At 45.7% G+C, this 12,264-nt stretch overlaps 1 protein-coding gene across 2 annotated transcripts; it reads right to left on the reverse strand.

Moving 5' to 3' along the window:
• Positions 1-1,943: 1,943 nt before the first annotated feature.
• On the reverse strand, positions 1,944-11,208 carry LOC147028232 (Krueppel-like factor 6). 2 transcript variants are annotated; one of them, XM_085878453.1, is made up of 4 exons: positions 10,880-11,208; positions 7,263-7,947; positions 5,534-5,657; positions 1,944-3,704 (listed from the first exon to the last, which is right to left on the reverse strand). In XM_085878453.1, the coding sequence occupies exons 1-4, from the start codon at positions 10,979-10,981 to the stop codon at positions 3,653-3,655; spliced, it is 963 nt and encodes a 320-aa protein (XP_085734579.1). In that variant the 5' UTR covers positions 10,982-11,208; the 3' UTR covers positions 1,944-3,652. The 2 variants fall into 2 exon arrangements, with proteins under 2 accessions (XP_085734579.1, XP_085734580.1); XM_085878454.1 differs by lacking the exon at positions 10,880-11,208 and adding an exon at positions 10,410-10,714.
• Positions 11,209-12,264: the final 1,056 nt, after the last annotated feature.

Genomic DNA, 12,264 nt, shown 5'->3' on the forward strand with positions numbered 1-12,264 from the left:
GGTGGTTTGCCTTTGTCATTGCCTTCCCACCAGTAGTTAGGGCAGGAATTAGGAATTTGTTTGGGTGCTGCTGATAGCTCACCAACTCTTCGTGAAGGACTCCATGGGATCTTAAACATACACCATCGAATGCTGGCAGATGGGACGCCCAGTTTAACGTACACCCGAGGGATGACACCCAAATTGATTAATCGCAGTGCCTGTGAATCACCAGAGTAGCAGTTTACAGCTGGGTCGGGATTCGAACCCAGGCTAGACGGGTTAGAGGCCAATGTTGTACCCTCTCTGCCATCCTGTCAGCCCATATGTATTAGGGAGAGAGAGAGAGAAAGAGGGGGTGGAGGAGACACCTCGGTCCCACAATTAGACAAGAGGCCTGTGTGGGAGGGACAAACAGTGGGAGGGGGTTAGACACAGCACATGCTAGAAATTGTTTTTTTTGTTTTTCAAGGAGCTTCTTGGCATTAATTAAAGTTTCACATTCGGCGTATAGAATCCCATAGAAAGCTTACGTAGCTGGCATTCCAAATGGCAAAGACTTTTTGTTATTAAAGGTTCGAATCGATAATCCAGATGGAAAGGGACGTTTGCTTCAGGAAATGTCGAACGCTAATGATTCCGTAGCCAGGTGACCTGGTGACTCATGTATGGTAGAGATGGCCTATCGGCGGGGCAGGAGCTTTAGTTTTTGGTGCAATTTGTGGTATAGATTAAAGCTCGACCCCTCCATCCCCACACCTTATTCCCCCCATTCATAAACAGCTATCTAAGCCGATGATTAAGCAGCTTTGTTCGCCTGTGCTAGAAATGCGTATTTCCTGTTAACGTTAAACATTAAATAATTCAAACTCACAGCACGGCTCTTTTATTGGCCAAATGAACTGAATATGCATAAATCTTTCCCTGATTGGTTTTTCCATGCCGGCTCTATTGCGCTGCCAGTTACTTATCCCCACCTTGTATATGTGCAATAAAAGAGAGCAGCCAATGGGAAATTGCCAGCTCCGAGGATACATCCTGATAAAAGATTAACCAGATTCATCAAAGGTGCAGACAAAGATCACAATGCAATCTATACTTTGTCCTTACAATCCACTCTTGGGGTTCTCCACCCCCCAATTTTTATTTCCTGAATAAGTTATCTAAAATTATACCTCTATAATAGCCTGTCACAGTGGGTTAGCACCCAGCTATTTGATCCAAACGATCTGAAAGATTTCCTGCTTTCGACGCTACCGTTATGATTTAATAACTCACCTGTCTCTTCCCCCCTTCCCTCCTCCCCACAACCTTCAACCACTTTCCTCTTCTTTCCACAAAATCATAAAGTTTAGGAGCTCAAAGTCCCAGGATCAAGATGCGCCGCGAATACACACATTGTGGAAATGGTCCGCCCAACTGTGCTTCATTCATTAAACATTCTCAAAACAAACCTGATAAGCATGTCACATGATGTCAAATTGATTGTTCATCTACAATCTGGATTTTAGGAAGCAAGTGGTAGTAATGTGCCCTCCACCATAGATTGTGTTACTTCTGCCCCGGATAGCACTCAATGGCTTGAATTCTGAGTGCGACATAATGGAAGACAGAGAAAGCCATTGGTTTTGGTTCGGTGTGATCAACCGCTACACATTTGCTCATCCACCTCAAAGCTAAATCTCATGGGAAATGAGCACAGAACAAACAACTTAAGTGCGAGGCAATCAACAATGGGAACTTTAAAAATAAATACCAAAGTTAAATTTGTTGTGCATTCTGGATTGTAAATAAAGGTTGGGACACAAGTGTCATTTCCTTTTTTTATGAGCCATGCACTCTTATATTGTTCCAGCTATACTGGAGTCTGGAATAACCTTTGTTACAATCAATAGAAATTCCAAAAGGAATGGTTGTTAATAAATTAATTAAAAACAAAACTTCAACAGCCCTGGAGACAAACGTAAGCCTCATTTTTGTTTAATGCTTCATAAAAAAAAAAATCCATCACATTCACATTCAGCACAAATATACATCCTTTACATAAAATGTTACATCACTGTACATAGTTTTTTGTGGGGAAATCGTCTGACTTATGACAGCAACATTTACTTTGCATCGTCACACACGAGGGGATGCCACTGTTGTTGTTTTTCTGCCACATGATAAACAAGATACAACGAGCAAGAAGAACCCACGAATGAGGAAATGAAAACCTTCACATGGCATTAGTGTGTAACATGTGGTCAGTTACCAATGGAATCTGAGAAGTCGAACGGGGAAAATGAAATAAAAAATTGAGGAAGAGGATGACAGAAGAAGAAGAGTAAAGCTGCGAGCGGGGAAAAAACAAATAGGAATCCATCTCTTACAGATCCCGTTCCAATTGCCAAGTTTTGGATCGCCAGGAAAGGGAAGTGGGCGGTGGTTGGTCGACGACGTTCTGTTTTGCAACCAAGCGGGTTATAGTCAAGTTTTACACAACGAAGAGGAATGTAATACGTGTACGAACAGAACAGTTATTGGACATTCGCTTCTTGCACATGTAGTGTGGAAAGCAATGAAGAAACCTGGGACTCAAGACCCAGTATACGGAGCAGCAACATCTTTGCTGTAATTTAGAACAGTCTTTGTTCTATGGCCATAAGTCCTTTAAGGCAGCCTGTAAACCATACTGCATGTAACATTTGGTTTACTTTGGTAAAGTGTTAAACATACATAGCAAAAACCATTTGTCTCAAAAAGTATACTGTACAGGTAATGTGCCCAGGCAGTGATGGAGAATTTTGTCTATGCTGCTGACCTCCTAAGGCACTTGGACGCATGACCGCAACGACCTAAACCAGACAACTTCAAACCCGTGGAGAAACGCAATCGGACGCAGCTCGGCACGTACAGACTTCACAACCGTCCTGAATTTGAGGGTTCCATATCAGTGTACAGTTTCTCAGATATGCAAGGAAAATAAAAATAATAAAAATGAAGGGGTGCAAGCCGTCATGCCAGGATTGTGGAGGTGCAAAGAAAAAGCCGGCCACATATGTCCAAAGATGTCCGCAGCACATTTGACACGTGCGCATTAAAAGTCGCATCTGTCAGTGTCAAAACCGAGCAGCTCAAAGTTATTTTGGTGTCGCGTTTGCGCGACTTGGTGAGCTCATAACGTCACATTTAAACGATCATGTGGAATTTGAAGTCCCGATGAGAACGATGGGCCTTTTGCCAGGAATATTCAGAGGGGCTGGTAGGAGCAGAGCAGGGTCATTGCGCAGTGGTTGGAGAAGTTGAAGAATCTAACACTGCAAGAACACACCCAGGCCAGGACTAGCAAACGGTGTGCAATTCTGTGTCCAAATTGTCAAGGTCCACAAAAAAATAAAGATGAAGGTCCGAGATGTCAACTTTTGGTGCACGTGAAAATGAGTTCATCTTGGGTAACGACACCCTCAACCCGAGGTCTGTGTCAAAATGAGAATTGGCTCACTGCTGTGCAAACCACAGAGAACAAGTTGCAGAACGGCCTTCCAAGAACGTTCTTCTCCATAAAAAGTACTCAACACCCACTTCCTTGTAATTTCCATGTCGGCAAAAATGCCGTGCACGGCGGAACCATCCCTCTGGTGCACATCGACTGCAGTCTTCCATAAGAGATAGCCATTCAGTACGGAGCAGCTCAGATGTGCCTCTTCATGTGCAGGGCGAGGTGATCCGATCTTGAGAAGGACCTGGACGCCAAGGAGAGAGCAACAACAGCAGCAAGAAGTCAACAAATGTGACAATTTATGAGCAACATGGAAATCCATCTTGCAAAATGGTTAAATCGATATGCAACACAGTAGTTCCACACACTCAAGAGAAAGACTGCTGCATCAATTAATGACATCACCTTTCACCTGTAGTGCAGTTGGAATAAAAAGAAAACACTTCCTTCCGACATGAGTGTTGAGGTGAAAGAACATGGCTTAAGATAAAATTGACGCAAGGGACATCCACAGCTCTCGAACTGTTTTGGCTAACCAACCAAACACCAAGAAACAGCTGTGCAAATCCCACCACACCAAGAAACAACACCCTTCACTTCCGGCAGTGCTGACGGAAAATCGTGCATTACTAATGGGCGAACAAAGCTTGCAATCTGGAAGGACACAAGGATCCGGACTAACAGACATCCAAGCCGATGGAACATGTAAATTTCAAACAACCTTTTGCATAAACAATGGCTCATCGTAATGTCTGCTTTTGTATTGGAACCAAATAACTAAAATTTCCAAAACTTTATTGCAGAAAAACAATGATAATAAAATACACCCGTGCGGGAGTGACGGTCATCTCTGCGAGAAACAAGCATGAGTTCCTGTTACTAGGGTGTAGTGTTCTCGGGTCAGGAGGGATTTTTGGCTAACTTTGAAGTCACGTGACGCGAAAACGAAAGCGAATATCGAAAATCCGGCCCGACCAAATCTAGATATTGTCCCATAGATTCATATGCCACAATCAAATTCAAGATAACTTAAGAAATGTAGGAGGAGATAGATTTTGAAAATCGTCATTTTGCAACTACTGGACATGAAGCAGTTTTCGCAAAATTCAGTCACGTGACGTGTACGTATTCGAAGATATTGGTATTCTTTCGAATGGACATGAAAGACAAGGTCAGCTGCTACGCAATGACACCTTTCACTAACTTTTACCATGCCCAGTGGAGAATATATAGCCTCCTGAAGGTAGGGCAGTTTTTGCAAACTTTGAAGTCAAGTGACGTGAAAACGAAAGCGAAATTCGAAAATCCATCCCGACCAAATTTAGATATTGTCCCATACATTCATATGCCACAATCAAATTCAAGATCGCTTGAGAAATGTAGGAGTAGATAGATTTTGAAAATCGTCATTTTCGCATTTTTTGCCAACTTTGAAGTCATGTGACACGAAAGCGAATATCGAAAATCCGGCCTGACCAAATTTAGATATTGTCCCATAGATTCATATGCTACAATCAAATTCAAGATCGCTTGAAAAATGGCGGAGATAGAATTTGAAAATCGTCATTTTCGCAATTTCAAAGGCCTCGTGACCTTGACCTTTGGTGACCTTGAAAGTCATACCATCGTGTACGTCTCATCGACCTCTATCAGGATCACCAATGACCAGATCTCCCGCTTCAACTTCATTGTGAACGGACGGACGGATCGAAGGACATTGAAACCCATATTATTAGGTCATGCTCGAAGAGATAACCTAAAAAGGAGCTTTGACAGTCGTCTGCCCACAAACCCCACTCCCTCCTCCCCCAAAATGCAATGTTTTCTGTTTATTTGTTTCTGAGCATCATCAACTCAAAACCCACTGGAATGGCATGGATTTACAGCCTCAAGTAGTTGCACTGAACTAACTAACCAATCCCATCTGCTCAAGGGCTGGTGCAACAACCGAGCAGCAGGTGGTGTCTGCAAGCACACTTCACAACCTCATCCTTAATACACCCAAATTATCCTGGCCAAAGTGGAGGGAGGAAAGGTGTGGCATGATGCGAAGGTCTACGTTTGCTCCCGTACCTGTCGCAGTTTGCACACTTGAATGGCTTCGCTCCGGTGTGCTTGCGATAGTGTCGTGTGAGCTCATCGCTGCGGGCGAACCGCCACTCACAGCCTTCCCACGAGCACTTGTACGGTTTCTCACCTGCGGTGGGAGGGATGGAGAGAACGAGTGGGTTAACATCTGCTCCAGTGACAGCAAGCCCGTATAAATCGACCTGTGTGCAGGTGTGTGATGCCATCACATTTCAAAGCTTGGTTTGCATCCCCAACAGAAGGCCTTGCATGATGGCCAACAATCGGGAAAAGTTTACCAGCATTGTTTTTTTTTATTTTTCTTTCCCAGAGTGAGGAATGCCTGCCAGCTTGTCATTGGCACCGATTAATGCCGTACATTTCAAATGTTCTTCTACGATACTTTCAAACTTCAATGGTGAAGAGTCAACATGGTTTCTTGCTATTTATATAAAATGCAAATGAAGTGAGCCTGTTGCAAAACCCGATAATGCAAGACCTCCACCAAATGGAGAAAAAGGAGCAATCCTAATTACATCAACATTGTACAGCAAGCAGACGGGTTGTGCATTTTTGCATAACGAACTCATTACTCCATTCAAAAAAAAAAAAAACATAAAAATGTCTGCCCTCCCACGCAAACCAAAACAAACTTCTGTACAAAAAGGCAACACTTCCAGCATTAGCCCTCACATCACAAACCCACACAAGGAAAGCCAGAAAGCGGAACATTTCTCTCGGCAAAGTTAAGACAAAGCAAAACGGGTCGTCGATCTACTGTCCAGTAATTATTGGATCAGCAGTTTATTCACTTATCACATCACTGCAAGTAATGTTGTATGCATCAACTTCTCTGGAGCTTTATGGAACCTCCAATCTGGAACCAGATGGCATTAGCGATTTTAAACGAGGCAGCACTTCCTGGTTCATTTAACTTCCGTTAAACTGCTGTTTATTATGCAATGCAGAAAGAGCAGAAATCATAGATTGAGAAACTTTGATCAGAATAGGAAATCCTGAACAGATATATGCGTCAGATTACCAAAAGGCAGTAAGAAAATGACCGACAACATGCAAGCTACGACTGTGAGAAGGTACAAAGCCATACATCTCAATTCAAACCCACACAGCATGCCGGTGGCCATACTTGTTAAAGCATTTGAGGTTACAAGTGCAAGGAAGCATTTCCTGACGCTGCAAGCTCTTGCTGGCACCAAAAAATAAAATGCATTTATGCCATTGCCGATACAGCATTTAGTCCTGACGGGATAGCGCTTTGAGCTACCTAGTCTGGGTTAGATTCCAAACCAGAGTATAAACTGTCCGATTTGTGCTTTACATGCATCACAAAGTGCGCCGTCCCTCAGATGGATGTTGAGTCGGGTGGCCCCGCCTGCTCGTCTACGTGATATCCCACGGTGTCTTTAATGAAGAGTAGGCAAATTATTGCTTGCACCTTGAACAAATTACAAAGCTCTAACGTACAGGGGGTACTGCATGAACGGCACGGCCACCGAATCATGCTCCCGAGCAATGATGGTACTAGCAGCTAGGTGCTTCATACCAAGAGAGGGGGAAGAGAAGAATAAGAAGTACAGCATGCAACAGAGAGGGGTCATTGCTCTCATTGAGCAATAAATAAATAAATAAAAATTAATAAAAGAAGATCACTTGATAATTTTTAGATATTTATTCTAGGAAAGGATGGAGATCATTGCAAGTTGAATACTCATACCCGTGTGTGTGCGCTGGTGTGCCTTTAGGTGTGAACTCTTGGTGTAGACTTTGCGGCATCCATTGAATGGACAGCGATGGATGCGCTTCTTGCCATCCGGTGAGCCATCAGTTCCATTCTGTCCAAGCTTTCCATATCCACGGCCTAATTGCTTGAGAACAGGCCGTCCCAAAGCCTCCTCCACCTCGGGCCCAGCCTCCATCGCGGGCTCTGGAGATGAAGGCGGTGTCAAGCTGGAAGCCTCACTCAACTGCTCGACGCTACTCACCGGGATCAGTGGGGCCAAAGCCAAAGCTGGGTTTGGTGTGGTGGCTACACTGCTCATTGTGACGGCTGCTGTGGCCATCAGAGCAACAGCTCCTGGTAGAACTGTTGGAGGAGGAGGTGGAAAAGCAGTAATCGCTTCGACACCAACTCCCAAGGGTCCACTCCCCCAAGGAACACCATCCCAAGTTGCTGCAAGAGCCTCCAAAGGAGCCACACACTTGCTCAAGTCACACGTGACCATCCCCTGGGTCGCCAGGTCTGTCGCAACGATTCCTTGGGTCGGAGGCTGTACCAGTCCCTCAGAGTCTGCATAAGCCGCCAAAAATCTCTGCCAGGGCCCACTGTCGTCCTCCTTGATACCTGTTGCATCCTTGTCACTGGGCTCAGTCTGCAGGTATCGTTCCATTTCAAGGCAGATCTGTTGTGAAACAGGAGGATGGGTTGCATAAAGTTTCATATCACCATGCATCATTATCCCATTTTTCTCAAAGTAGCAGTTGCTACTATGGCAACCTGAATATCATTTTAGTAAAAACTCTACACAATTTCACACCAATTTGCTATTTAAAATGAAAAGGTCAACAACACCAACAAAAAAACTAAACTTTGAAAGCAAAACAGGCAATGTTTATCCTATATTGATTTACAGGACACTGAAGCATAACCTTGGCACCATTTCAGCCATCATTCCATCGGCGCAATTTCATTGCCTCAGTCCGATCGACACACATCCATGCAGCTGCTCGAGGTCACAGGCCCTCGGAAAGCTGAAAGGCCGGCGATGCAAGAGAAATGCAGAGGCAGCACTGCTGAGTGCAATGTCACTCTCGAAGCATTTCATTTATCTAAGTGCTTTCGCTATGGCGGTCCAGATATGCGGAGAGGCCCATGGTAGCCATTTTCTGAAGATTATTGTGCAACTGCTGATGCATCCCATAGCTTTTGCCATTGTTTCAATTGTGGCACCACAAATTATCCCATGGAAACTATATATATATATATATATATATATATATATATATATATATATATATATATATATATATATATATATATATATATATATAATATATGTTTGGCTTCCATCAATCACAAAATGCCAATACTGTACCACCATTTATAAAGGTGTTAGCAGAGATAGGCTCTTGCATTGCTTGGTGAGCTATCAAACGTCTGCTTCTGGGTAGCATTGCTACGTCATCCGATCTGATGACTGCCCTTTGGTGCAGTGCCACGCCAGAGGGTGCTGCATTACAATGTGAGCCTTCTTTTGGAGGAAATTATTGTCCCATCTAAAAATATGGCCCATTGCCCATTCCACACAGTATCTTCATAAAATAATCGTCCAACCTATCCTGCGGTCACAACCAAAATGCCCCAGCACAAGTCGATCGAGTCACCTCATCCGGAGCCTTCGTTCGAGTCAAACCATTGCACAGCACTCAAGAGGTGAAGGAAGTGTAACCGAGCCAGGATAAACTCAGGCACATAACGATGTCGAAGTGTGTGCAAGCAGGTGAGATAGCCGGCTTTAAGAGGACGCAAGTCATCATGCGATACCGGTATGACAGCAAAGATTGCGATTAAAACCAGACCAATCCCGTGACTTAGGCAGGAAGCCAACCGATACGTACGTGATTTACGTAAACGATCATCAGAGGGTCTTGACCCACACATCCCTCATTAAGGTACACCAGGCCCAAATCAGGCAGTCAATGACGATATTGAGAAACCACAGCATAATCCAAAACGAATCGAATTATTGTGATCCGATAAATCATTCGTAGCAATCATCAAATCAATGCCAAAGATAGCGATGGCAGTGAAGTGGAATGTGTGCTTGTTCTTCCCAAACAAGGTGATGTAATGGCAGAGGAGAGACCGGGGGGCGGCGGGGGGGCAGGGGGTTTGAGTCCACTGGAGTTTGTTCAGAAACATTGTTGGGACACAGAGTTCAATAATCTGATTGTGACGCATTTTTACATCACCACGAGATTGGCTATTTACATAAAGAGCACGAGCTAAAGCAAGCCCTGAAACAAATTGGGGAAGAGGAGGAAGAACATTCAAAGTCTGGAGCGGCCTCGAAAGGAGGCACATCGTATGTGTTCATGACCTAAAACGGGTGAGAATCTGGTCCCCAAAAGCATAGCTCTGCATTAGCCAAATAAGGAGATGGCGGGATGGCTCACAATGAGTGGGAGTGAAATTTGCCTGGGAATGCACAACTACGTGCAGTAAATGCCTTCCCACCAGAGACTACTACCAAACAAAACCTTTAAAAACAATCCTCAACCTTACTTACTCCTCCACCTCGTGTACACCTGCCAAGGTGTGTACTATGTACACACTGAGAGCATAGCTGTTGGTACTTTTTGCATATTTTTATTTGATTGCCCCTCTCACACAAACTTTCGGTGTAGCCCCCCCCCCCAAATCCAGACCAATTCACTCTCACATTGGGCTTGGGGGGGAATCAATAAACCTGAACCAACACAGCGAATTCCAGGGCAGGTTCGCTTCGCATTCCTTGGGTCTTGCACCGTGTGCTGAGTTTATCTGGGATCGCTGTGGGCGGAGCGACTGGAAAGTGGGCGGGAAATCCACCCGACCACGCCCCACTCAAGCTTCAAAACATTCAAATGCCAACAGGCATTCCACGTCGGGAAGGTCAGAGCGTAAAGGAAGCGCATTGTGAACCGTCGTGTTTAAATTCTAGAAAACTCGTGACATTTCCCTTTCGTAGCACACAAGTCGTCAACCCACGAAAAGCAAAACGAGATGGAACAGCACAAGTTGCGTGATAAGCGACCGAAATGTGGTTTAGATCTCGGCTGGACAACCACCCGACATTGCGTCCACGGTAACCTCGGTCCATACCATGAGCAGAGTTGTAACATCACGAGAGGAGAAGGTGATGGCCCGCATTGTTGCTATGGTCACTGGTCATGTCCTGCTTTCAGTCCATCCCACACTGGTTGCTCGAGGAAGGCCCCAGAAATCAACTTAAGCCACCACAACAACAACTTCCTGCCGTGATCCATTGCATGGTCAGAAGACCACCAGTACACCATGTGAGCGCTCAATTTAACGAGACGACCAAACGAGCCAATCAGGACCCGCGGACACGAAGCACAAAGTTGCACAGGAAGCTTTGCAGTCTCACGGGTCATCGATTTATTACGTCGACAGTCATAGTCCCTTTTGCACGAGTCTCAGTAAAACGTAAACGAATGCAAGCTCGCTCGAACATACCCACCGCCCTCCCCCCCACCCTCCAACACCACCACACCGCACGAAATCCAGAACGCGAACAGCACGTCGAACGTCCTCAGTCGCCGCACGCTCACCTGTTGCCACGTCTCTTCCAGGGAAGGCATTGCCGAGAAATAACCCGTCTCGGCCACAGTCTGCAACTCCTGGAAGATACTGAAACTGGGCAGCACGTCCATGTTCGCCGGAACACGCGACTCCAGCCGGTCCCCCCTCCCCCTCCTTGTGCAACCGAACTTGCACCGATTGAGACCGTACGACGCCAAGGACCCGGAGACCAGTCCACGAGGCTTTTACCGGCAAAGCGGTTTCCCTTCCGCGCCGATATCCCACCTCAAAGCGCGCACACACGTCTCGTTTCACCGCTCACTGCACACCGCGTCCCCCCTCCCCCTCCCCTCCAACATATATATTTTATATATATATATATATATACCCTGCGTGGCCAGCGCACATGATTCTGAGATCAACGCGTTCACAATGTCATCTTTATAACCCCACCCCAACTTACCGCTGCCGAGCGTCCATTGGCTAATGGTTGAAAGTCGTGCTTTCACCCTGGCCAATACGGAGGGGAGCTGCGAAACATTTTATCCTCATTGGTCTCTGAAAGGAAGCAATGCCATGCCCATGACCATAACGAAGAGCAGCGCAAAGGAGCGACGCGTTCCGATTGGTGGGAAAGCAGAGCACAGCGACGCATTTTGCGCTTCGGAGGAGTGCGTGAGTCCCCGCCCACTTTCTTCCGCTCCACCCAATGCCTTTCGCTCCGCCCAATCCCATTCTCCGGTAAGAGCGCGTCATCGCCAGCATAAAAGGCGCGACTCAACAGCTATTTTTAGCGAGGTATAAAAGCAAAACAAGTTCCCTGCAAGCGAGAGAGAGAGAGAGAGAGAGAGAGAGAGAGAGAGAGAGAGAGAGAGAGAGAGAGAGAGAGAGAGAGAGAGAGAGAGAGAGAGAGAGAGAGAGAGAGAGAGAGAGAGAGAGAGAGAGAGAGAGAGAGAGAGAGAGAGAGAGAGAGAGAGAGAGAGAGAGAGAGAGAGAGAGAGAGAGAGAGAGAGAGAGAGAGAGAGAGAGAGAGAGAGAGAGAGAGAGAGAGAGAGAGAGAGAGAGAGAGAGAGAGAGAGAGAGAGAGAGAGAGAGAGAGAGAGAGAGAGAGAGAGAGAGAGAGAGAGAGAGAGAGAGAGAGAGAGAGAGAGAGAGAGAGAGAGAGAGAGAGAGAGAGAGAGAGAGAGAGAGAGAGAGAGAGAGAGAGAGAGAGAGAGAGAGAGAGAGAGAGAGAGAGAGAGAGAGAGAGAGAGAGAGAGAGAGAGAGAGAGAGAGAGAGAGAGAGCGCGAATGTGCCCGTGCAGATTGTTCCCTCATTTAGGGTTTACGCTCCTAATTGTCGGAGCGCTTGATCACCTTAATCAACTCAGACGATCGCTAATTTCCTTATAGGTTCACACACGTCGTATTAAAG

Source organism: Eptatretus burgeri, chromosome 4 (genome assembly GCF_056783735.1).
Source record: "Eptatretus burgeri isolate ZD-2024b chromosome 4, Ebu_testis_v1, whole genome shotgun sequence".
In the NCBI taxonomy this organism is placed as follows: domain Eukaryota; kingdom Metazoa; phylum Chordata; class Myxini; order Myxiniformes; family Myxinidae; genus Eptatretus; species Eptatretus burgeri.